This window comes from Myotis yumanensis, unplaced genomic scaffold, assembly GCF_028538775.1.
Source record: "Myotis yumanensis isolate MYYU_CA2020_CCGP unplaced genomic scaffold, mMyoYum1.0.hap1 SCAF_14, whole genome shotgun sequence".
Lineage (NCBI taxonomy): Eukaryota > Metazoa > Chordata > Mammalia > Chiroptera > Vespertilionidae > Myotis > Myotis yumanensis.
In genome coordinates, this window is record NW_027223765.1 from 12,524,034 (window position 1) to 12,551,791 (window position 27,758).

General features: G+C 42.6%; 1 protein-coding gene and 1 non-coding gene across 3 annotated transcripts in view; one reads left to right on the top strand and one right to left on the bottom strand.

Moving 5' to 3' along the window:
* CNOT10 (CCR4-NOT transcription complex subunit 10) overlaps positions 1-16,410 on the bottom strand; it is a 52,553-nt gene extending 36,143 nt beyond the window's left edge. Inside the window, exons 1-3 of one of the 2 annotated variants that reach the window (XM_070391816.1) lie at positions 16,227-16,410; positions 2,656-2,750; positions 601-762 (exon numbers count right to left, since the gene is read on the bottom strand). In XM_070391816.1, the coding sequence (XP_070247917.1) occupies positions 601-762; positions 2,656-2,750; positions 16,227-16,248 (279 nt within the window). In that variant the 5' untranslated portion in view covers positions 16,249-16,410. The remainder of the gene's footprint in view (positions 1-600; positions 763-2,655; positions 2,751-16,226) is intronic. The other variant, XM_070391815.1, reaches the window with a different exon arrangement.
* A 10,929-nt stretch (positions 16,411-27,339) lies between these two features.
* LOC138992867 (small nucleolar RNA SNORA29) lies at positions 27,340-27,474 on the top strand. The gene has a single exon (XR_011468191.1). It is a non-coding gene; the product is annotated as a small nucleolar RNA SNORA29 (small nucleolar RNA).
* The last annotated feature ends 284 nt before the right edge of the window (positions 27,475-27,758 follow it).

Sequence of the window (27,758 nt, forward strand, 5' to 3'; positions counted from 1 at the left end):
AACCTTTTTACAGAGAACACCTCATTTAATCCTCACCATACCTCGAGAACATAGATAATATTGCCATTTCCATCTTATAAATAAGGAAACCAGCACAAAAAGCTTAATTATCTTGCCCAAAGCCATATAGCTGGGAAGTATACTTTCTGATTTTCCTATGATGTCCAGGTTTTGTTCCCTTAGCAAAAAGGATAGATTTTTTTGAAGTAATTAATAAAATACACTTTGTCACACATGGTAGTGAAAACAGACTCCCAAGGGCTTTACTAGAACCCTAACATCACCATCTGATACGGAAAGAAAATTACACCACTTTATATTTTCAAGCTAGACTCTCTGTCCACCCAAAGCACATTCAAATTTGGTATATAAATCTATTTTATTCAAGTAAGAAAACCCAATAGAAAAGAAAATCATATTACATAACTTTCATTTCCTGGAATAATAATTTTATACAAGTAAAATTAATACCAATGAATGTTACAGATATATTAGAAATTGTGCTATGAGTATCAGACAATAAGTCACATTAATTTTCCTTAACTATTTTTATCCTAAAATTTAGAGAGCATAATAGCTAAATTCATTTGTGTATATTACCTGATTCTTCAGCTGGTTAAGTGTTTGTCTCAAACTATCTGTTGTTGTTTGGTTACTTTTAAAAAACTCAGCTACCGCTGTATTTAAAATTATTTTATAATCATCTTTGTTTATATCTTGTAGGCAGGCAAGGTGTTGAAGACAGGCATCATAATTTCCAGCCTAAAACAAAAATGAAAACACACATTCACAAAACTACATACCAGCTTTAAGACCTATATGATCATTTCCAAATATATTCCACTCATCTTTATTTTAAAACTCTTTAAAAAGCTATAATTCCCCAAAATATGCTAGCTAAAGTTGTTAGATAAAACAATGTTTATGTCAATTAAGAAACTGTGTGCCCTCGCTGGTTTGGATCAGTGGATAGAGCATCGGCCTGCAGACCAAAGTGTCCTGGGTTTGATTCTGGTCAAGGGCAGGCTTGGTTGCAGGCTCCTCCTTGGCCTGGGCCCTGGCTGGGACTTGTGCAGGAGGCAACCAATCGATGTGTTTCTCTCACATCAATGTTTCTCTCTGTCTTTCCCTCTCTCTTCCACTCTCCCTAAAAATCAATGGAAAAATATCCTCGGGTGAGGATTAATAAAAATAAACAAAAAAACAAACAAACCACAAACTGTGATATGTCAATCATATCTTAGTAAAATTGAAAAAAAAAAAAGAAACAGAAATGGTGGCTATATATTTCCTAAGAATCAAACTCTAACACTGATAAATGTGCATCATTTCTATAACACATATACATATAAATATATATATAAACTATACCTATATGTGTTATAATCATATCTATATATATAAAAGCCTAAATGACTGTCTGACCGGTAGCTATGACGTGCAATGACCACCAGGGGGCAAACGCTCAACACAGGAGCTGCCGAGCTGCGGTGACTTGGCAGCTGTGGTTCTTGGGTGACGCACCTGGAGCCAGAGAGGAGGGAGCCAGATTCCAGGGTGCATCACCTGAGAACCACCCTCTCGCGATCCAGGACCCCTCGGGGGATGTCAAAGAGCAGGTTTTGGCCCAATAGCTGCAGGCCAGGCTGAGGGACCTCACCAATGCATGAGGGGCCTCTAGCATCTACACTAATAAAAGAGAAATATGTAAATTGGTCATCACTCCGTTACACCCATCAGCCAATCAGAGCGACTATGCAAATTAACCCAACAAAGATGGCGGGTTAATTTGTATATGCAGGCACGGAGCGAAGACTGAAGACGACTGAAGACGACTGAAGAGGCTTGGCTTCTCTGCTGCAGCCAGAGCGGAGAAGACAAGCCTTGCTGTGGCCGGAGCAGAGAAGCCAAGCCTCACTGCGGCCGGAGTGGAGAAGCCTAGCCTTGAGGCTTGGCTTCTCCACTGTGGCCGGACCAAAGGCCTGGGTCCTGGGTGCTGGAGGAAAACCGATGCCGGCAGCCAGGGGAAGGAAGGCCTATTGCGCAAATCTTTGTGCAATGGGCCTCTAGTAATATATATATTAGTTATTAGTATATATTGGTACATATTGCTAGCAGGGTATAACAGCCAAAGCTAGCCACAAAAGGTAATGTGATTATTCCACATTTTAATTTCTAGTTAATATACTCGGAATACCAAAGTCTCAAGTTCTTCTGCTTACATGTATGTAACTTGATAATCAAATGTAAGGTGTTTTTTTTTCATATTGTTTAAAAATGTCAGAATAGTTAGTGTTTTGACAAACTTTTGGGGTTCTATTTTAAAGTACATTCAAGAAAAAAATTGAAGAGACTAGTGAAATGAAAGGCTGACCCACATACTTACAAGTATAAATTTAAAAGACTTAAAAACAATGTGTGAGTGTTAAAATGTATTTATGAAAACAAAAACTTGGGAATGGCTCAAACCATTCCTGATCCTTTACCATAGTTAAACTCTAAAACGTTTTTATTTTAAAACTAAACCTACTCTCTAAACTTAACTCTTTAATTAGTACACACACAGAAAAAGTATAAATTTAAAAATTCAATGTGAAACAATTCATACTTGACAGATCCTAAAAATGGAGCTTAATTAAGGGAAACATTTCTTACCGTGAAAGCCTGGAAAGCATTGGTGGACAGCTCCTTCTCTTGATCAGTGATCCCAGAGGACTGACCTGTCCCTTCATGCTTCTCAGCTCCCTGATCTGCAAGTAAACAGTTTTACACTTTTTAGAAATAACAGTTGTGCAGTGATGTGTCCCTAGTTTTCCTCTTAATAGCGTTCTTCCTAATGAAGTTGCCAAAGTTAGAGCTCTCTCAACTACAACGACTAATTAGTGTTGAGTAAGAAGCCACTCCTCTACAAACTTAAGAAAAAATTTCCTTTAGCTGCGGTCAAATTCAATGAAAGCCCACCATTATTTATGTAAGGACCAGAGGCCTGGTGCATGACATTCATGCACTGGGATGGGGGGGGTCCCCTCAGCCCGGCCTGTGCCCTCTTGCAGTCCAGGACACCTTGGGGGATGTCTGACTGCCAGCTTAGGCCTGCTCCCTGGCAGCTGGACATCCCCTGAGGGGTCCTTAGTGCTGCTGCGGAGGCAGGAGAGGCTCCCGCCACTGCTGCTGTGCTTGCCAGCCATGAGCCCTGCCCCTGGTGGTCAGTGTGCGTTGTAGTGACCGGATGTTCCACCATTTGGTCTAAAATATTAATGTTTTATTATATAGGATTACAGCTCTGCCCATCAGGACATTAGGGCTTAGAATGTTGTGCTCTCTTATTTTTAAAATATATTTTATTGTAAAAAATATACTTTTTTTACAGAGAGGGAGAGAGATAGAGAATTAGAAACATCAATGAGAGAAAAACATTGATCAGCTGCCTCCTGCACAACCCCCACTGGGGATCAAGCCTGTAACCAAGGTACACGCCCCTGACTGGAATCGAACCTGGAACCCTTAGTTTGTGGGCCGATGCTCTATCCACTGAGCCAAACTGGTAAGGGCTGATGGGCTCTTTTGAAGATATTAGTTCTGTCCCTCTAGCAATATACCAAAAGTAGGCCCTAGAGACCCAAGGAGATTATAAATACACTAGAGGCCCAGTGCATGAAATTTGTGCACGGGTAGGGTCCCTAGCACCTGCCGACTACAGCCTCCCTTCCCCCGGCTGCCTGCCACTGCCGCCAGGGCCTTCCTTCCCCCGACTGCCTGTGGCCACCACCGGCTGGGGCCTCCCTTCCCCTGGCTGCCTGCTGCTGTCGGCTGGGGCCTTCCTTCTCCCGGCTGCGGCCTCCCTTCCTGCCCCCTGGTCGAATGGACAATTTGCATATTAAGCTTTTATTATATAGGATGTACAATGCCTTCAAGAAGTTTATAATTCAGTTGGAACATAGTAATAACATTTAACAATGAGAAATCCACATTGATAACTCAGAGGTAATTTCCAGGCAAGGATTGCTTTCATAAACTTAGAAATCCAAAAGTCAAGATTAACACATTTAAAAAGCTTCCTTGCCCTAACCAGTTTGGCTCAGTGGATAGAGCATTGGACTGCGGACTCAAGGGTCCCGGGTTCGATTCCGGTCAAGGGCATGTACCTTGGCTGCGGGCACATCCCCAGTGGGGGGCGTGCAGGAGGTGGCTGATCTATGTTTCTCACTCTTCAATATTTCTAACTCTCTCTCCCTTCCTCTCTGTAAAAAATCAATAAAAATATATTTAAAAAATAAATAAATTAATTAATAAAAAGCTTCCTTAACATGAGTTAAGTGTCCATATACATTCTAAGATTAATGATTCCTGCTCCACAATTTATTATTATTATTATTTTTTTTTTTTATTTTATTGATTTTTTACAGAGAGGAAGGGAGAGAGATAGAGAGTTAGAAACATCGATGAGAGAGAAACATTGATCAGCTGCCTCCTGCACATCTCCTACTGGGGATGTGCCCACAACCCAAGTACATGCCCTTGACCGGAATCGAACCTGGGACCTTTCAGTCCGCAGGCCGACGCTCTATCCACTGAGCCAAACCGGTTTTCGGCGCACAATTTATTATTTTAAAAATTTGCCCTGACCAGTTTGGCTCAGTGGATAGAGCGTCGGCCTGCGGACCAAAGGGTCCCAGGTTCGATTCCAGTCAAGGGCATGTACCATGGTTGCGGGCACATCCCTAATGGGGAGTGTGCAGGAGGCAGCTGATCGATGTTTCTCTCTCATCGATGTTTCTAACTCTCTATCCCTCTCCCTTCCTCTCTGTAAAAAGTCAATAAAATATATTTTAAAAAAATAAATAAAAATAAAAATTAGATTTTTTCTACCCTGACTGGGTAGCTCAGTTGGTTAGAGCATCGTCCCACTATGCCAAGGGTATGGGTTCGATCCCTGGTCAGGGCACATATAAGAATCAACCAATGAGTGCATAAATAAGTGCCTAAATCAATGTTTCTCTCTTTCTCTTCCTCTCTCTTTCTCTAGTCAATAATAATAATGAAAAAGAAGTGATACTTCTGTTACTTAAAGTTAGCAGATAAACTGCCATTTCATTTTATCATTAGCAGACAAATAAAGAAATAGAAGAAAGTAAAAGGGGGATAATGGTGATGGATGGAGACTTTACTTGGGGAGGTGAACGTACAATACAATACAGAGATGATGTATTGAAGAACTATATACCTGAAACCTGTATAATTTTATTAACCAATGTCACCCCAATAAATTCAATAAGAAATTAAATTTGTAAAAGAGAACTGAGTCTTAATAGGGAGGAAGAAGAACTAATAGTTTAATGGAGAAAGTTTGCCAGTTTAAAATAAGGACAGTGTTAAAACAGCTTTTCCTTTAGAAAGCCAATATGCTTGACTGCAAGACTACTGTTTACACGGTACATCTATTTTACAAAACTTTCAGGTGCGCAGGAGCAGTAAGAACCAATTACTTCAAAATGTGTAAAAATGGGTCACAGGATTTCAGGACCCCAGAAAGCAAAGTATGAGTTTAGAGCAATGATGGTGAACCTATGACACGCGTGTCAGAGGTGACACGCGAACTCATTTTTTTTGGTTGATTTTTCTTTGTTAAATGGCATTTAAATGTATAAAATAAATATCAAAAATATAAATCTTTGTTTTACTATGGTTGCAAATATCAAAAAATTTCTATATGTGACACGGCACCAGAGTTAAGTTAGGGTTTTTCAAAATGCTGACACGCTGAGCTCAAAAGGTTCGCCATCACTGGTTTAGAGTGAAGCAGAAGTCTCAACTCCATGTCTATTTATTATCTATGTAAAAGGCGAAGTGTCTGTCCTTCCCTCCGACCAGTAGCTACGATGCGCACTGACCACCAGGGGGCAGACGCTCAACGCAGGAGCTTCCATGACACGCACTGGCCATTTAAATATATATGGCACCACAGACCTGATGCCCACAAACCAACACTTGGCTTCCCCCAAGTGGGACACAGGCCCTGCCACCACCCCGGAATGACACCCCACCAAACTGCAGCCAAGACCCCATCGCGCAAAATGCAGCCCACAGCCCAGCCCAGCATGGAAACGGTCGCTGGGGGTGCCGGGTAATGATGTCATGTAGCAACGCCCAGCTTCCTCTACCTAGCGACTAGCCTCCTTGGAGTTTCTTCAGCCCAGGAACCTGACTTGCTTTATAGCCAGGTGCAAACATTTTACAGTTCAACCAAGTATCTGTGAAGTGTGTTCCCATGCCTCATCTCATTTGATCCTCACAGAAGTCCTGGAGTAGGTAGATAGGAGACTCAGTAGAATCCCATTTTCTTTTCATTAGCAAGGCAACGGAGATTTAGAAAGTTTAGAAACTTGACCCGACTGAAAAGAAATGGTGGAACTTGAAAATGACTTCAGGTTTTCTCAGTGCGCAGAATATAGTCAAACACTGCTACAGTTAAGTATTTTACCCTTTTCCCCCCCCCGTGTGATCTACAATAATAATCTGCCCTGTGTTGATATTTACTGCTGTGGTGCTGACAATTACCTGAAAGAGAAGTTGGGGTGCTTCACTGGGCTGGAAAAAGTTTAGCTAAATCAGAAAGCAGGTCTAATTAAGAAAGGTTATAAATACACATACACACACACACACACACACACACACACACACACAAAAGGCTAAGTTGACTCATGCATGTGCGATACATATAAAGCTCTCCCTGGCACCAATTGCACACGTGTGTTTCAATCTGTCATTGTCGACTGTGAATTTGGTTAACACTTCCATTGTAGAGAAAAGGCGAATAGCGACATTAAAGTATTTCTTCTAATTAATTTCCTTTCAATGAGCACAAATCCGTGCACCAGGACACTCGTCAAATTATAACAATGAACACAAATACTTAAAGAAAAAATTTGGGAACCTAAACTGTTTTAAAAATGTATCTTCCCTCATCATAAGAAAGTAAACTAAATTTAAGGCAAATAACAAAAATTCTTGATCTGCCATCAAGAAGTTATCTCCATAACTTCTTCTAAAATATATCCTCTCTGGACTAGATGACATTCTTTAATGGGACTTCTGGGCTCAACTGTCAAAGAGTGATGTATAAACACAGGGCAGAGGGAAATACACAGAACTCACCAAGGTGTTGAGGAATTTAAGCTTCTATCTACTTCCACCAAAGGCAGATTGGCTCATGCGGCCACTGCTGCTATCATTATCCTCTAGGAGCTGTAAAAGTCTCCTAAAATCTTCCAGGAAAGGAGAGAAGCCAACTTTAAGATAAATAAATATATAAGCTAGACTTGAAGGCTGACAAGAGACTGAAATTCCCATTTCTACAGACATTTCAAAGAACTGAGCTCAATAACAGCCTTTTACATGTTAACCAACCATCATTTTACCTACATTCTTTTACATTAAGATATACTTCAACGGGATTTTTATTTTCCTTGTTATCTCTCTCCACTTTTCAAGTTTTCTGCAAGAAGTGGGTATTATTTGTATAATCCGTTTTAAAAATATTTTTAAAACATTCATTTTTTGGAAACTGCTGATTTCTTACCCGTAAGAGTCTGCACGTAATCCCACAATGTGTCTTTATTTGTCCAAAAGTAGTCTCCATTGCCAATTGAAACGGTGTATGACCGTTCATCCATAAGCTTGACTTTCCTTCTGCTGTGGCCTAATGCACACGGCTGACCTTCTAGGCGCACAGAGCTCTTTGGCGCACAAAACTTGACATTCTTTAAGCCAAAGGGCTTCATTTTGAACCAAACAATTGCCTTTAGGTTTGAACTAAGTACAAAAGAAACACACTGCTTTTTCAAAACTGAAAAAAGTCAGTTAACTGAAAGCATGACACATTCCATTAAAAGAATGCTAATTCAAATATGATTGGAGGAAGATCTTCCATACAAGCTAGCTAGACTTCTCAAATTTTAACTCCAGTGACGTTCAAGGAAAAAATTTTGTTCCAAAGAAAAAAAGGATTGCCGAGGCCGAAGGAAATCTGCAACACTCACAAACTAGTGTTGATGCCTCTAGTGAAGGGAAATTTAAATAACAACGACATTTTAAACAAAAAGAATTCAAGTTCACCAAAGTCACCATCTAGATAAGGCTCACAAGCCTCATGTGTGGTTTCCTATCACTTGAACTAGTACAGCCAATTTATAATGCTGATTTCTGTACAACTCAGAGAAGTAACATGTGACCAGTAGTGCTATAGACTTCAGCACCCTGTCCAGCACTGCAGAAATAAACAGAATATCAAGAATCAAGAATATAGCAGCATGCTTTGGGGAAGACAGGCAAAGCAGAACACTACCACTGCCAATGGGTATTTTTATTTTCATATCTGAGAGTAGTTTTATGCACAGAAAAAAAGATTTCCTCCGGTTTTCAAACCCATGACCGATGCTCTAACCACTTAGCAACACCAGCCAGGGCTCTTTTTTTTTTAATTGAGATATAATTGACATATTAACATTATATTACTTCCAGATATATAACATGATTTTCTGTATATCCCATAGATTTCTTCTAATTGCAAATGGAAGATGTTCCTGTCACCATCTTTACAAATTGATCAAATTTAGCATCTAATAGTGAACAAACTGACAATATGTACTTTATAAAAAGTATTCAGCTTCACCTACAGAGTATCTTACAAATATATTAACCCTAAATCTAATTAAGCCTGTTAAAATAACTTTTAGTTTACAGAAAATACAGGATAAGGAACTAAAGGATGCCAGGAAGAAACAATCAGAAAAATCCAGAACATAGGATGTTCAATAAGGCAACCAACTTAGTCTCTTAAAAAAAAAAATCATGAAAAAAAAAAAATCATGAAAAAAAAAAAAAGGAATTAAGAGACATACCAAAATATAATATATGAATCTTAACTGGTTCTTAATTTGAAAGGCACAGTTTCTTTAAAGTTTTATGGAACATTTTTGGTTCAACTGGGTAAATCTGACATATTCAAATATTAGTTTTCTGAAGTATAATGGTATTATGGTTACATAGGTAAATGTCTTTATTTTAAGAAATGCATGGTGAAATATTTAGAGATGAAATATCATGATGTCTGTAACTTCTTCAGAAATGACTCTTAGCTAGAGATAAAGGAAATAAATACAGCAAAATGTAACTATTGGTGAACTAAGTGGTGGTTATATGGGTATTCATTTTATTTTTTCAATATTTTGGATGTTTGTTAATAAAAAGTTGAAAAAATATCAAATGAGCACAGATTTTTGTAAGTATGTATGGTGACACATGTTAACTAAACATACTGTGGTGATCATTTTGCATATGTACAGATACCAAATCATTACATTGTACATCTGAAACTAACGTATCAATTATACCTCAGTTAAAAAAAAACACTAACCTATATTGAATGCTTACTGCATTTTTCAAGGAAAATATCCAACTATAAAGTTGTGTGACTCTATCAAGGGTGTTTTTTTTCAAGTCAGTGTGAGGTTGGGTAGAAAAAGTCTAGAAGAACACACAAACTCATATTGATTATCTGGAGAGAGGGGAGATAGAGGACTTCATATTTTTTTTAAATATATTTTTATTGATTTCAGAGAGGAAGGGAGAGGGAGGAAGAGATAGAAATATCAAAAATGAGAGAGAATCATCAATCAGCAGCCCCCGCCCCCCGCCCATGCCATCCTGGGGATGGAGCCCACAACCCGGGCATATGCCCTTGACTGGAATCAAACCTGGGACCTTTCAGTCTGCAGGTTGATGCTCTATCCACTGAGCCAAACCAGCCAGGGCTGGACTTCATATTTTTTTTTACCTTATACACTTACTAATAAAAAGTTTTGGGTGTTTTAAATAAAATAAAAAATACCCTTGGCTTAAAGTTTTTCCATTTTTAGTCAGTCTGGCTCAAAATTTCAAAGCCCTCCCTTTAAGTACTCATCTCCTGGTTTCCTATTATTCACCTGGTCCTGTCTTTTCCTTGTTCATATCATCATCAACCTTTCCCCATTAAGCCTACTACTGCCATCCTCATAGTCCAAAATCTCAGATAAATACAAACCTAGGATTTTGTTTTCTAACTCCAGCCACATTCTCCTTTCAAATAACTATCAAAAGTAAAGTAAAAATGATACTGGTTTTAGCCTTTTCTGGTGTGACTCAGTGGCTGAGTGTTGACCTGTGAACCAGAAGGTCATGGTTCGATTCCCGGTCATGGCACATGCCCATCAATACCATCGAGGCTGCAAGCTCGATCCCCAGTAGGGGCTGTATAGGAGGCAGTCCATCGTTGTTTCTCTTTGTCTCTCAAATTAAAAAAAAAAAAATTAAAATGATATTGGTTTTATACCGCCTTTATATATTATATAGGGACACAAACCTTGTGAACCTTCCACTGCCCTTCAATCTCTGGCTTTGGTTGATGCCCCATCTATCCTCGGACACTCCTCCCTTTACAATTTGGTTGAAATATAACTCAGGGTATGAGACTGCTGGCTGATCAGTCACTGAGAGGCCACTCAACCTAGAAAGACAGGTAAACTTGTTCCCAGGAGGTGAGTCTCGACCAATTGGAAACAAAAACAGAAGGAAGCTAGACAGATAAATGATCCCCTTTTTCTTTCTCATGTGCAGTTTCTCCTGGAAAACCTTTAAGAAAAATCCCACATGCAAGTGACCGACTAGGTCTCTTCCCAGCTCGAGGTGAAACAGTGGCCAGGGATGGAATGTACTGCATCTCCCTCTGCCTTATTCCTTCTCTCCATCTCTTCCACTACCCTGGACTTGCACTTTCCAAATAAAAAGTTAGCACCTTAATTGGGTTCTGCTTCCCAGAAGATGTGGGCTAAAATACACACCTTACCTCCTGTTGATCCTCACAAGCTACAACTCTGTGAGGTAATTAAAAAGCTACTAGGAATAAAGAAAGAACTATTAGCATCCCTATTTTATAAATGAAGAAACTGAGGCTCAACCTTTCCTGAAAAGCAAGGCTTTCTGCTTACATACCATACCAATTAGTCATAAATTCTGCCAATTTTACTCCCTAAACATTTCCCATATCTGCCTCTCCTCCCCATCCTACCACTACCCCAAAGTAACAGTAGTCAGCATTTTTTTTTTTTAATATATTTTATTGATTTTTTACAGAGAGGAAGGGAGAGAGATAGAGAGTCAGAAACATCGATGAGAGAGAAACATCGATCAGCTGCCTCCTGCACATCTCCAACTGGGGATGTGCCCGCAACCCAGGTACATGCCCTTGACCGGAATCGAACCTGGGACCTTTCGGTCCACAGGCCGACGCTCTATCCACTGAGCCAAACCGGTTTCGGCAGTAGTCAGCATTTTAAAAAACTAGGGTCTGAGATGATCTCACTTATACCATTACCAACTCTGTGCAGTAGGTGAAATTTCTATTCTACACATAGGAAAACTGAGACATCAAAAAGGCTTCTTAGAATTTACCCAGGTCTCAAAAATACCAAGTGGTACCACTTGAATGAACCTAGGCTCTCTGATTTCAAACCCTATGCTCCTAACTCGTCATCGATTGTCACCTGGTTTAGTTAAACCATAAATCAGATCACACCATGCCCTAGTTGAAATCTCCCAATGGTTTCCCATTAGTTTGAATGAATTCAATTTTTAAAAAAATATATCTTATTGATTTTTTAAAATATATTTTATTGATTTTTTTACAGAGAGGAAGGGAGAGGGATAGAGAGTTAGAAACATCAATGAGAGAGAAACATCGATCAGCTGCCTCCTGCACACCTCCTCTGGGGATGTGCCCACAACCAAGGTACATGCCCTTGACCGGAATCAAACCTGAAACCTTTCAGTCCTCAGGCCGATGCTCTATTCACTAAGCCAAACCAGTTAGGGCAAATTCAATTTTTTTTTCAAGGCCTGACATAAGCCATCCCCTGCCACACCTCTGACTTCATCTCTTGCCATGCTCCTTTGCTCACTATGCTATAATCCTCGAGTGCCTCCTATATGCCAGCCATTGCTCTAGGTCAGTGGTTCTGAACCTTCTGGCCCTTTAAATACAGTTCCTCATGTTGTGACCCAACCATAAAATTATTTTCGTTGGTACTTCATAACGGTAATTTTGCTACTGTTACGAATCGTAATGTAAATATCTGATATGCAGGATGGTCTTAGGCAACCCCTGTGAAAGGGTCGTTCGACCGCCAAAGGGGTCGGGACCCACAGGTTGAGAATCGCTGCTCTAGGTGCTGGTGAGTGAGCACAGCTAACATAGACAAAGCCTCTTTCCTCAAGGGGTCTTTGAACACAATTCCCCATTTGTTTCTCCCTCTACCTGGATCATTCTTTCCCCTTATGGCTGGCTCTTTACCTTTAGGGTCTCTGTTCAGATGTGACCTCTAAGGGAGCCCTTCCTTCTCTAACCAATCTATTCAAAGTGGAATCTTTTTTTTTTTTTTTTTAATATATTTTATTGATTTCCCACAGAGAAGAAGGGAGAGAGACAGAGAGTTAGAAACATCAATGAGAGAGAAACATCGATCAGCTGCCTCCTGCACACTCCCCACTGGGGATGTGCTCGAAACCAAGGTACATGCCCTTGACCGGAATCGAACCCAGGACCCTTCAGTCCACAGGCCGACGCTCTATCTATCCACTGAGCCAAACCGGTTCTGGCCAAAGTGGAGTCTTGCTCTCAGTTATCCTCCATCCTCTTACTCCTTTTTCTTTTCTTCACAATATTCATCACAACTTAAAGTCATAATTATTTATTTTGTTTAAATGTATATGTCTTTCTTACTACCTTATAAGCTCCATGAGAACAAAGACTTTGCAGTGCCCTGCAGAGCAGGCCATTGGTGAGCATTAATCGAATAATATCATATTAACTGGTCTTAGCTAGTCTCTGGCCAGTCTTGGAATCCACCCTATACCATAGCCAGTGTGATCTGGTCACTTACCTTCTTAAATCTCTCTAGATCCTATGGGCTTCTTTTCTTACCTAATGAAGAACAAGTACACAACATCTTCCATGGAAAGGGCCCTGGGCTCAGGGGGTCAGAGATGAAGAGCATATCAACTAGATTTCTGAATGACGAGGGTGTTCACCAGATAGAGAAGAGAAAGCAGGATGTTGCCACTCAGAAGCTCAAAAGAACACAATGCTTTCCAACAAGAGTGTAATTTCAGATGTGAAGAGTTAGATTTGCTGATATAAAAACATCCACTGAAAATAGTTTGTGAAGAGCCTTACAATGACGTTACTAGTGAGTTTTGATGCACACAAAAAAATGGTACTGTCTTAGAAAGTTTATTGATAAAGGAGGGGTATGATCCAATTAGTGTTTTAGAAATAAAATGAAAAGGCAGCCCTGGCAGGTGTTGTTAAGTGGTTAGAGCATCGGCCCCAATATGGAAGGATCTTGGGTTTGATTCCTGGTCAAAGGCATGTAACTGGTTTTGGGTTCACTCCTTGCTCCCAGACAGGGTGCATGTGGGAAGCATCGATGTGTGTCTCTCACATCGAAGTTTCTCTCTCTCTCTTTCCCACTCCCTCCGCTCCCTTCCACTCTCTCTGAAAAGAAATGTTGTTGAGGATTGACAACAGCAACAAAAAATGTTTAATGAAAAGACAGCAGTGAGAAGAACAGACTAGATAAAACATCAGTCAAGAGATTGCATAATGTGAAACAGATCACATAAAGAGATAAAGGCCAGAATCTCAGAAGCTGAAATGGGGATGGAGTGGAGGAACAGAGAATTCAAGCGAGCCACACTAAACACTCATTCTATACAATGAAGAGCCAATATGCAAATGATTGTCACACCCTTGCACTGGGACCAGGGGACCTGAGGCCGGGCCGGGGGACCTGAGGCTGTGCCCCCCACCCTGTGGGGCTTGACGGGGGTGAAGCTGGTCGGGTCTGGGTCTCGAGCAACTTCTAGGCGTGCACGGGTGGGCGGGGACTTGACTCTGGGTCCCACAGCAAGCCCCAGACTCTGACAGGAGGGAGATTTTCATATACATTTTGCTAATTTTCTTTCATCTCTGACACTTTTTTAAAAATATATTTTATTGATTTTTTACAGAGAGGAAGGGAGAGAGATAGAGAGTTAGCATCGATGAGAGAGAAACATTGATCAGCTGCCTCCTGCACATCTCCCGCTGGGGATGTGCCCACAACCAAGGTACATGCCCCTGACCGGAATCGAACCTGGGACCCTTCAGTCCGCAGGCCAACGCTCTATCCACTGAGCCAAACCGGTTTCAGCTCTGACACTTCTATTATAGAGAAAGGGCAAATAGCAACAGTAAAGTATTTCCTCTAATTAATTCCCTTTTAATGTGCACAAATTTCATGCACTGGGCCACTAGTTTACTTAATATAAATCCAACTTCATTATCAAGGTAGGACATTTCCTACACCATGGCCTACCAACTTAAACCAATAAAAGAAACAACCCCCTAATCATTTAGGAACCTATTCTTTTTTTAAAAATATATATTTTTATTGCTTTCAGAGAGGAAGGGAGAGGAAGAAAGATAGAAACATCAATGATGAGAGTCATTGATTGGCTGTATCCTGCACACCCCCTACCAGGGACCTAGCCCGAAACTCAGGCATGTGCCCTTGACCGGAATTGAACCTGGGACCCTTCAGTCCACAGGCTGATGTTCTATCCACTGAGCCAAACCGGCTAGGGCAGGAACTTATTCTTCAACTATACATATTATATAGCTCTTCACAGATGGGAGTGCCACTATAACCAGTCTGTCTCTAGCAGACTAAATAATAGGTCCTCCTCAAAGGCAAGGAGTATGCCATATCCATTTCTTCAATATCTACGGCAGCATTTGGCACTCTCAATCTTTGTGAAAGAATGAATGAACAAGTAGAAGAATGCTTTATGACTGAGACTGGACTTGAAAACTAGATAAGCTTTAGGCCTAAAACGGTCATTCCAGGACGTGGTATGGTATGGGTTATTAGGTCTGGTAAACCTGGGAAATAGAGACACTGTCCTAAATTAAGAAGACAGATGTTGGGCCCCTTGGTCCAGCCTTGGACAGGCCGTGCTATTCCCTGCCTGAGACCTTCTCCCCTTCCACACATCCCTGTTTCCGACGGCTCACTCCTTCATTGCATTCAGCTGCCTGCTCAATTATCCCCTCACCAGACGCTCTCCCTGACCAGCCCACTTAAAATTCGACAGTACACTCTATTATCCTCACTTTATAAACCTTTTCTCTGTTATTCTTTTTAGCAGATTACCGAAGAGATCCTCTAACGGTTTTACTTACCTGTACCTGTACGAGGATGGACTCACTTTATTTCAAATCAAGTACATCTGTCAGTTATTAAGATCAGGACCTACTGAAACCTACAGCACACTGAGATTTTCTTTTCCTTTAAAAACTAATTTCACGGTGAAGTCTAAGTGCTGACCACCTCTCACTCCTCTCACTTAAGTTCCTTCCAACAAAACCTGGATGCCACAGAGATCATTAATTTCTTACAGGAGACATAGGCCACCACACCGTCTCAGAGGTAGCCAGGGAAGAGTTTTATATTCCTTAAAGGAGACGATTCTAGGAACGGGGCAGTAATTCATCAACAAAATCGAGATGAAAGCAATCACAAGGAACTAGGGGGAAACAGGTTCTAAATGCAAGATGTTAGCACAGACCCGAGTGGCACACTATAATTCCAAGTCTGTTTAAATAAGTGCCTTAAACACAGTTAATCACATTGCACGTCGCTGACCAGAGGCAGACTGATGAGGCCAAAAGGGCGCCCAGGTGAGTCTTGGCTGAGCCAGCGCGTCATTGGGGCAGCTGTGTGTTCCGGGAAGAATTTTCCCTGCTCTGCCTTCACACTGGGAAGTCGAAAAGTATACGACACGGCTATCTAAATTTAGGCTTTTTCAGCCAGAGATATTCTGGAGGAACAGGGCGGGGGAGGAGGGGGGCGCAAAGGCAGTCAGTAGTGACTTCAAGCTGCACTTGGGTGAAGAAACTCTTGGACCTGGGGTCCAAAGACTCACATGAGCGAGGGCGGGGAGGGGGCAGAGAAATGCACGCCCCAATTAAAGTCGCCCTTGAGTTCTTACCCCCTGTCCCCCACTCGGGGCCCCGCGACCTCAGCGCGCAAGGTCTGCACCCCGCCCCCGCGTGTCCCGCCGTCTCAGCGCGCAGGGCGCGGGCGCCTCACCTGCAGGCTTGTCTGCAGCCATCTTCCCGCCTCGGCTCGGGGTCTTCCCTGCAGGTGGCGTGGCCTCGACTCCAGCTGCCCGCCGGCCGCAGTCCTGGAACTCTGAGGGCGACTCTGTGCCCACCTTGGCTCTGGGCGCCGGAGTTCCGGCCTGGACAGGAGGGTAGACCGCGGGCTGAGGAAGTGACGAAGGCTAGTTCGCGTCGTCTAGCAACAGCAGCGGCATCTCCGCCCTGGCGGCTACACTGCATCCTGCCGTGTACAGCCTCCGCCCGGCGGAGTCCCGGCCACGCTACTTCCGGGGGCGTCGGCGGCGTGGGAATTGCGGCGGCCCCGCCCCGCGCTGGCGCCCCGCCTCCTGCGGCGTCTGTGCGCGCGCGCGCGCCTCGGAGCGTGTGCTGGGGCGGCGGGACCAGGTCTGCGCGCCATTGGCTTCCTTCAGCTCGTCCTGGTTCAAACACGTAAGGGTCAGAGCTCTTGTCCTTCGTTTTACATAAAATCACCGTAATCGTACCTGACTTTATGTGCTAAGCATTGAGCCCTGCACTGGACCTGACTTTCTCACTGATTTTCCACGACTCTGTAAAGAAAGCACTGTCGTGGTTCCCGTTTAAACAAAACATTTTTAGAAAAGTTTTAGACTTACAGAAAAGTTACAAAGATGACACAGAGAATTCCTGTATACTCCTCACCTACAGTGCCCTGTAGTGGACATCTTAATTATTAAGTTACTATGGTACATCCATTACACCCAAGAAAACACCTTGATTGGTACATTTGTATTAACTTTTTTTAGGTTTTGCCATTTTTCCTTTTCTGTTCCAGGAATGGGATACCTACCACGTTACATTTATTTGTCATGTCTTCTTAGGCGATTCTTTTTTTTTATACTTGAATTTGTCTCAATTTTTTAATTGAGGTGTAATTAACATACACTCTATTAATTTCAGGAGTACAACATAATGATTTGATAATTGTATTTATTGCAAAATGATCACAATAAGTCCAGTTAACATCCGTCACCATACATAGTTGTAAATAATTTTTTTCTTGTAATAAGAAAAAAATTGTTAAAATATATTTTTATTGATTTCAGAGAGGAAAGGAGAGGGAGAGAGAGAAACATTAACGATGAGAGAGAATCATTGATCGGCTGCCTCCTGCATGCCCCACACTGGGGATCAAGCTCCCAACCTGGGCATATGCCCTGACCAGGAATCGAACTGTGATTTTCTGGTTCATAGGTTGATGCTCAAGCACTGAGCCATGCCAGCCAGGTTAGAAAACTTTTTAGTATGAGAACTTTTTCTGTTGTTGTTAATCCTCATATAGGGATTTTTTTCCCCATTGATTTTTAGAGAGAGTGGAAGGGAGGGGGAGAGACAGAGAGAGAAACATTGATTCGTTGCCTCCCCCTGGCATGCGCCCTTGATCAGAATTGAACCAGTGACCCTTCAATGGGTAGGCCGGCGCTCTATCCACTGAACCAAAATGGCTAGGGCTTAATATGAGAACTTCTAGCAACTTTTTCTCTTAGCAACTTTCAAATATGCAGCAGAGTATTATTAACTATAGTCACCATGCTGTACATTACCTGCCATGACTTATTTATTGTTTAACTGGAAGTTTATACCTTTTGATCCCCTTCACCCATTTTTGCTCTCTCACCTCCCACCCCCACTTCTGGCAACCACTAACCTGTTCTCTGTATCTATGAGCTCTTTTTTTAAACATTATTTTTTAAAGATTCCACATATAAATGAGGTCATATAGTATTTGTCTTTCTCTGCCTGACATACGTATTTCATTTAACATAATACTCTCAAGGTCTGTCCATGTTGTCGCAAAGGCATCACCTTTGTCCCCTGTCCCCTTCCTGCTTTGGATATGGTCAGGCAAGGGCATGGTGCTCAGAGCTTGGGCCCACCAAGGGAAGACAAAAAGAATCCCAGGGATGTCAAACTGCAACCTGACATTGTTGAGTCACTGATCCAACAATGGAACCGCCTGCTGCAGATTTCTCATCAGTGAGATAATTAATGCCTATGTTATTTGCGACATCAGGACCATTGGCAGTACAGTATCTCTTCACATGGTGTGCCACTGTTGTCACAAGAAACCCACTCTGCAGGTTTTAATTCTGGCACTTTCTAGATCTTACCAGAAGATGCCCCAAAGGCAGGTTTTTAGATTAAGTTCGCAAATACAGAGGGAATGACAAGTATATCACCACAACCATCTGACAGGCAGTATTGTGAAATGCTATGGGTTGTGAGAAGCCTTGCCAATTTCGGAGATGAAAGAAAGATTGTGTTTTAAAATCAGTGAAATGTGGTGAATCTTTCCTAGAAGCCTCTCACCAAAATTTCCCCTTAGTTCTCATTGTGGAATTAGTTGCCTGCCCACCACTGGGCAGTTACTGGCAAAAATAATGAAGTCAGGAAAACCAAGATGGCGGCATAGGTAAACACCGGAAATTGCTGCCACTTCAAAAATACAACTAAAAGACAAAACAGACATCATCCGGAACTGCAGAAAGGCTGGCTGAGTGGAAATTCTACAACTAGAAGGAAAGAGAAAAGCACACTGAGACTCAGAGGAGGTGTGGAAGTAAAGCGCAGAGGTACGGAGGCACACACAGAAAGGGCTGGCAACTGAGGACACGGTTGTCTTTTTCAATCGGGAGGGAGACACAAGCTCCCGACTGCTCTGAACTCCAGTTCCGGGCGAGTCTCTGGGGACCCAGACTCATACAGGGAGAAACTGAACTGTCTGGCATCGGTCGGAACTCGAGGGCAGCTGTCTCTCAGAGGTGCTTGCAGCGATTACCGCAGGACACTGAGACCTGGGACCTCTTAGGGCAGGACTGAGGATCAGCCATAGCTGTTTGCTCCGCCCTGTTGATTCCCTGAGACCCCACCCCACCCAAGCTGTGTGCAGCGGTTTTTGCATATGAATGGCCTGGCCCTTTGCCATCTAAAATTACCTAACAAACTGCAGCTGAGTCAGAGAGACCCAGAACATCCAAAAGAAGGCCCAAGGCCCCATAGCAGCTTGCATTGCCCCACAGCAGCTTGCATTGCTTCCTCATCTGGGCACCTCCAAACCCCAAACAAAGAAGAGGAATCTGCAGATCTCTCCATAGCTCCTGCTGGGTAGCCTCAGGCAGAGGCTAAATTAGCACCTCCTTAGAGATCCAAGAGCCAGTGTACCCAGTGGTCAGAGTGGGACCATCCAGATTACAACTCCTCAGTTGCCCCCTGAGTGTGTCCCTCACTCAGGGGGCAAACTCAGTGAGCACCAAAGCCCCACTGAAGCAAGTCTTGCCCCAGAAGGGTGTCTCCAGCACAGAAGTTCTCCCACCATAGACACAGCTGATTCTCACAGCCAATTGGCCTGGAGGTCAATTTCTCCCAGTGATACCTACAACAATCAAGGCTTAACTACAACAAGACTGTGCACAAAGCCCACAAAGGGGTGCACCAAGAGTGTCCACTTCAGGTAATTGGGGAGGCTGAGCCACTGGGCCCTATAGGACACCTAGCACAGAAAGCCACACTATCAACACAGGGAAGCATAAAAAATGCGGAGACAAAGAAACAGGTCACAAATGACAGAAATGGAGGAAAGCAAACTACTGGATATAGAGTTCAAAACCACACTTTTAAGGTTTTTCAAGAATTTTCTAGAAACCACTGATAAATTTAGTGAGATCCTCGATAAATCTAGTGAGACCCTCGAGGATATGAAAAAGGACCAAATAGAAATTAAGCATACACTGACTGAAATAAAGAATATTATACAGAGATCCAACAGCAGACTAGAGGATGGCAAGAATCAAGTCAAAGATTTGAAATACGAAGAAGCAAAAAACATCCAACCGGAAAAACAAAAAGAAAAAAGAATCCAAAAATATGAAGATAGTGTAAGGAGCCTCTGGGACAACTTCAAGCGTACCAACATCCGAATTATGGGGGTGCCAGAAGATGAGAGACAGCAAGATATTGAAAACCTATTTGAAGAAATAATGACAGAAAACTTCCCCTACCTGGTGAAAGAAATGGACTTACAAGTCCAGGAAGCACAGAGAACCCCAAACAAAAGGAATCCAAAGAGGACCACACCCAGACACATCATAATTAAAATGCCAAGAGCAAAAGACAAAGAGAGAATCTTAAAAGCAGCAAGAGAAAAACAGTTAGTTACCTACAAGGGAGTACCCATATGACTGTCAGCTGATTTCTCAATAGAAACTATGCAGGCCAGAGGGAGTGGCAAGAAATATTCAAAGTGATGAATAGCAAGAACCTACAACCAAGATTACTTTACCTAGCAAAGCTATCATTCAGAATTGAAGGTCAGATAAAGAGCTTCACAGATAAGAAAAACCTAAAGGAGTTCATCACCACCAAACCAGTATTATATGAAATGCTGAAAGGTATCCTTTAAGAAGAGGAAGAAGAAGAAAAAGGTAAAGATAAAAATTATGAACAACAAATACATATCTATCAACAAGTGAATCTAAAAATCAAGTGAATAAATAATCTGATGAACAGAATAAATTGGTGAATATAATAGAATCAGGGGCATAGAAAGAGAGTGGACTGACATTTCTCGGGGGGAAAGGGGTATAGGGAGTGCGGGAAGAGACTGGAAAAAAAATCATACACCTATGGATGAGGACAGTGGCGGGGGGGGGGGGGGGGTAAGGGCAGAGGGTTGGGTGGGAACCGGGTGGAGGGGAGCTATGGGGGGGTAAAAGAGGAACAACTATAATAATCTGAACAATAAAGGTTTAATTTAAAAAAATAATGAAGTCATTTCCAATTTTCATTTTACAAACATGGCTGCAGAGCTCACTCTTGAACATGCGTACAGTTAAATGAGTTTCTCTAGAATAACACTGTACCTATATTTTTGGGGGGTGAATTTAATTGTGAAACTTACCAAAAATACTCAAAAGTAAAAAGTATAACAAACTCCATGTGTCCATTCCCTTGTTTCATTTTACCATATGCTAGTACTTCTTTCATTTATTCTTTCCTCCTTATTATGTTTTGCTGCTGGAGTGTGTTTTATTTTTTTATTTTTTAAATATATTTTATTGATTTTTTTACAGAGAGGAAGGGAGAGGGATAGAGAGTTAGAAACATCGATGAGAAAGAAACATCAATCAGCTGCCTCCCGTACACTCCCCACTGGGGATGTGCCCACAACCAAGGTACATGACCTTGAGCGGACTCGAACCTGGGACCCTTGAGTCCGCAGGCTGATGCTCTATCCACTGAGCCAAACTGGTTAGGGCGCTGCTGGAGTGTTTTAAAGCAAATTCCAGACATCATATAATTCACCTCTTAACACTTCAGTATGCAACTCAAGAAGAAAAATCCAAATATTTTCTTGCTTAACCACAACGCCATGATCACATCTAACAAAATTAAAAATATTTCTTTAATATGCAATTACCAAATTTCCTCTATTATATGAATTTTTTTGTAATTTCTGTTTCGAATCAGGATCAAACAAGATCATTTTGATTGTTATGTCTCTTGTGTTTCTTGTAAGCCTTTTACTAGTAACTCTTACGTTTCTCTTAATCTAGAACAGCCCCCTCCCCTTTTGTTATTTCTTTCATTGACTTGTTGATGAAATTAGGATCCAATATAAGATCCCTCCTTTGAGATCTGGCATGTTTCCTTGTGGATTGCATCCTTTATGCTCCCTTTTTCCTGTGGACTACAGGTCAGCTCTAAAGGCTTGATTATGTTATGATTTAAACATTTTTTTCCCTGAGAATTCTTCCTAGGTGGCGCTTTCTTCCTAGGTGTACTTTTTGCATCTGCATTAGAAGGTACATAGTGTTGGTTGTCTCACTTTTTGTGACATTAGGATTGATCCTTGCCTCCAGATAGTGACAGCCTGATTTTTATACATTTCCTATCAGCCTTTCTCCTAGTGGTTTTAGAAGCATTAATGACCACCGCCTGAATCACTAATAATTGAAATAATTTTCTAATTTGGACACTCTTGCATTTGTCAACTAGAATCAGGGGTGAGTGCCTTCTTAAATTTTATGCTTTAGGCACCCAACTCACCTTTACCTTACTCCCGGCCCAAGGCAGAATTCTTCTGTACTGAAGATCTTTCCCTTTTCCATAGGGACATTTGGTTACACTGAAATTCAGTTTACATCAGAAAGGCAGGATGAATGTTTAGTTCTTTCCCTATGATTATCAATTTTCAGAGGAATAAGTTTGATGTTCCAGAAACCTGCAGGATTATTTCCTTTCTGAAAAATTATCTGAATCCATGGCTTTTTATATATTCAACTAGAGGCCCAGTGCACAAATTTGTGCACCAGTGGGGTTCCTCAGCCTGGCCTGCAGGATTGGGCCGAAACCAGCTCTCCGACATCCCCCGAGGGGTCCTGGATTCCGAGAGGGCACAAGCCAGGCCCACGGACCCCACCGGTGCATGACCAGGGCCCGGGAGGGTCGTGGGAGGTTGGCCAGCTAGGAAGGGACCGCGGGAGGGCTCCAGGGGCGTGCACAGCCCGCCTCACTCAGTCCCAATCTGCAGGACCCCAGCAGCAAGCTAATCTACTGGTCAGTGCATCTGCCCCCTGGTGGTCAGTGCACATCATAGTGAGCGGTTGAGTGGCCTTAGCATATCATTAGTATATTATGCTTTGATTGGTTGAACGGCCGACCGGTCGACCGGACACTTAGCATATTAGGCTTTTATTATATAGGATGTTTTAGCCAATTGCAGTTCTTCATCTTTTTGAAATTAAAATTATTCCATGTGTGTCTTTGAGAGCACACAATCCTAATGATTGTCTGTTATTATAATTATACCTTGCTGTGAATTCCTTAATTTAGCTGTTGTTGTTGTAGATGTGTTTTAGATATATTCTCATGTTCACCAGTTTCTTTGCTCATACTTCCTTCTTTTTAAAAAGATAGCTATATTGAGATATAATTCATGTACCTTACAATTCACCCATTTAAAGTGTACAGTTTGATGAGTTTTAGTATATTCACAAAGTTGTGCAACCATCACCACTAACTCCAGAACATTTTCATCACACCCAATAGAAACCTGTACCCATTAGCAGTCATTTCCCATTCCTCCTATCCCCCAGCCCCTGGCAATCACTAATCTGCTTTCTGTCTCAAAATGACCATTTGAGGATCTGTCTATTCTGAATTATCCTATATAATAAAAAGCTAATATGCAAATTGACCAAACGGCGGAATGACTGATCACTATGACGCGCACTGATCACCAGGGGGCAGACGCTCAATGCAGGAGCTGCTCCCTGGTGGTCAATGCATTCCTGCAGGGGGAGCGCCACTCAGCCAGAAGCCCTGAGCTGGCCTCATGGCTGCCGAGTGCAGTGGCGGTAGAGGCTCCGCAGCAGCGCTAAGGATGTCTGACTGCCAGCTTAGGCCCGCTTCCTGAGGGCCTACCGTAGGTTGGACATCCCCTGAGGGCTCCTGGACTACAAGAGGGTGCAGGCCAGGCTTAGGGACACCCCCCACACACACACACTGCATGAATTTCATGCACTGGGCCTCCAGTCTTATATAAAGAGAATCATCATAAAATGTGTACCTTTTGTGACTGGCTTTTTTTCACTTAGCATAATATCTTCAAGGTTCATCCATGTTGTAGCATGTCACAGATGTATTTCAGATTGTTCATTGCAAACATATCTATAATAATAAAAGCATAATATGCAAATTGACCAAATGGCCGAACAGTGGAATGACCATCCAGACGTCCTTCCGGACAACCTTCAGGATGAAGTCGGGGCTGCGAGGGCTGAGGCAGCTGCCAGGGCTGCGAAGGCCTACTTTTGCACGAATTTCATCCATAGAGCCTCTAGCAGTAATATAATTGATTTTTAAAAATTTATAATTATTGTTGAAAGTATTACAGATGTTCCCCTTTTTTCCCTCCATTGACCTGGTCCACCCCACACCCATCCCCCACCCGGGGCCTTCACCATACTATTGTCTATGTCCATGGATTATACATATATGCAAATAAATTCTTTGGTTAATCTTTCCCCATCCACCCACCCTGTTCCTGCAACCTCGATGAACTGGTTATTAGTTCTAATGGTTTTTCAGTTAATTCCTTAGGATTGTGGACACTCCAGGTAATTAAAAAGGCGTTCTCTCTTATGGTGATTTTTCTTTCCAGAACCTGCTGTCTCTCATTCCAGTCCAGCCTTCTTTGGGAAATCCCAGTTTATTAGGCAGGTCTGTACTTGTCAATACAATTATGAATTGTTTCAAGTTCTTTTTGTGTTTAGGACTTCTGGGCCATTGCAAATTAAGAGGTGAAATTAAGCAACCGTTTTAAATGTCCCTGCATTATCAATGATAGTTAAGAAGTTCTTTGAACTTATTCCAACAGAGAGGAGGCTGGTCTGCCCAAGGCACATGGGAATTTTCTAGGAGCCTCATTTTCTCACCGACTGTGTGTCAGCTGTATTGATAAATGTCTTAGTTGGCTCCAATGGAAAGAAAACCAAGCCCAATTACCCCACTGGGTAAATCAAACAGGTTTTACATACCTAGGGGAACCAGAAGGAAATGAGCAGAGTCAGAAAACAGCATAATGATCAGCAGCATTTTTTTGGATAGAGTAAAATGCTAGCTTCAGTACCAAGAAAAATCTCACCACAGGGGTGTGTGTGCTAGTGGTGGGGGTGAGTTACAGATGGAAATATCTCAGTAAAATTGGGTCACATTAGGCCTTTAGGAAGCTCAACTCTTTCTCCTAGGCCCAGCCCTCTTTGTGTCTATGTCAGCCAGGACATAAGCTGGGCCAGTGACCCTCATTAAACCTGGGGTTAAACAATATGCAACAGTACTATTGGGTACCATTCAAGTACCCTCAGCATGAACAGTCTTCATTCATCACCCTCTCCAACGTCAGGTAAATCCAGCCTGGTCCAAAACATTCCTGAATTCAGAGCTGGGGACTTAGAACAAGGCTCAGTGCCCCAGAGCCTCTGAATCATCCAACAGATCGTTAGACCAGACCAACAGTTTAGCTGCAGGCATCTAGTGTCAAAACAGAATCATCTTTCACCATCTATATTCAGGAAATGCCTCCCACAACTTCTGCCGGTTTCCATTGCTACCACCTGTCCTAAGACCTCATCATACTAAGCTTCAAAACTGGCCTTGGAAATGCCCTTCACGGTCCCTGGTTCTATACAATTCTCACACATGTGGCTTGCACTCCAGATGTTATTGGACAGCGCCAATTTAGACCTCTGTGACTTTGCTTGTATTACACCTCTAACTTGAAAACATAAATTTACCATTGACCAGTAGGTGGCACCCTGTCACAAATTATACTACATTGAGTGTAGGCTCATTATGACAGCTTTCTTTGTTTGAGATTGCCCCATCCACACAGGAAAGGGCCAATCTCATGTGTCTCCTCCTCAGTCCAGCCTGTCTAGTCTCAGAACTTTGCCAACAGGGAGTATACCCTCCACCTTTGTCCTTTCATTTATCAATAAGACGGAAGGGAGAACAATAGGATCACAAATCCTTTTCCTTAAGTGGTCCGGTCCAGGCCACACTATTTATAGCAGTAATGCAAATGGAAATAAACCAAGATATCTTCTCCTGTGGATTTGATTGTTCTGGCTCCTTGCTACTGTTGAACATCCTGTGGTGATTGCAGCCATCTTATCTAATCTAATAAAAGACAAACATGCAAATTGACCATACCTTTGCTACGCCTTAAGCCACGCCCACCAGCCAATCAGAGCGACTATATGCAAATTAACCCAACCAAGATGGCGGCCGGCAGCCACGGAGCTGGAGTGAGCAGGAGGCTTGGTTGCTCCAGTGATGGAGGAAGCCAAGCTTCCCGCCCGCCCTGGCCCGCTCTGAGCTCCACTGAAGGCAACAAAGTTTCAATTATAGAAGGTAAATAAATCCCAGAATAAAAAAGAAAAAGAAAAAAAGGAGAAGGCTGGGAGCTTCTGTTGTCGGGGGGCTTGGCCAGCCTGAAAATGGCCCTCAGCCCCTCACCCAGACTGGCCAGGCATCCCAGTGAAGTCCCCCCACCCTAAAGGGGGTGTGGCCAGCCTGAAAACAGCCATCAGCCCCTCACCCAGGCTGGCCAAACCTCTATGGGGTGAGAGTCCCCACTGCGGGGGGCTTGACCAGCTTGCAAACAGCCATCAGCCCCTCACCCAGGCTGGCCAGGCACCCAAGCGGGACCCCCACCCTGATCCGGGACACCCTTCAGGGCAAACCAGCCGGCCCCCACCCGTGCACCAGGCCTCTATCCTATATAGTAAAAGGGTAATATGCAAACTGACCCTAACAGCAGAAAGACTGGGAATGACTGGTCACTATAATACACACTGACCACCAGGGGGCAGACGCTCCATGCAGGAACTGCCCCCTGGTGGTCAATGGGAATGCATTGAAGCTGCACTCCCAGAACCTGGACTCATGGCTGGCGAGTGCAGTGGTGGTGGCGGGAGCCTCTCCTGCCAGCAAGATGTTTAAGGGCTCCCAGACTGCAAGAGGGCGCAGGTTGGGCTGAGGGACACCCCCCGAGAGCACAAATTTCATGCACCGGGCCTCTAGTATTTCATAAACCTGGATGCAGCTGGACCTTGCTCTATTGCAGCAAATGCTGGGAGGTCCTAGCCAACTCTCCCTTCATCTGGTCCCAGTGCACTTGCAAACTGACAAGGCTTGCTATCTGATTTCCTGTCATGGCATTTGGCTTATTTCATGTTCCTACTATTCTTGATTCAAAGCATATTTTTTCTTTATTGCAATATGTGTGAAAGCCTCTGTACTCTACGGGCCACTCTGTGAAGGTTGTTGCCCCTGGCAGAATATTATAAGATGCAGAGGATTTTAAAGTAGGGAAAGGGGGATTAACAGTCAGGTTAGTTAGTAAGACACAGCAGCCCTACTAACTCAAGAGGAAATCCTCTGCTGGTTTGCATTCTGCTTAGTCCTTTTGAGGAAAAACAGAAAGTGAGAAACTAGCAAGGTATGAAAAGAGACTTAGTGTTAACCTACTTTGGGTTTGTGGGATTAAAAATAATGATTTATTTCCCTTTGACTACCACATATTCTCCTAACAATAGATTGTAGTGGCTATGCTTATGGGGTAAATTATAATTGCCATGATTTGAAGAGGGAGGATTTGTGTCCTCTACCTATATGAAATAGTTGAACAAAAACAACAACAATAACAACAACAAAACAATTCTTTCCTTCTGATCACAAACCTCAGATTTATCTGTAGATAGCAATTTGTACACACAGTGCAGAAACAACATAAGGATCTTGCTTTATTCAGAATTTGGCAAATAAAACGGCAGTGACTTGAGGTTAACTATGTGAAGTCACCGGGCAAACTATACTGTCACCTGGACCCAGGGTAAGAAGGAAGCTAACTAGTTGATGATATCAGGAAATGGAAAGCCACAGATAAGTGGGAGGAGGCACAGTCCATGTGGAATAAAGG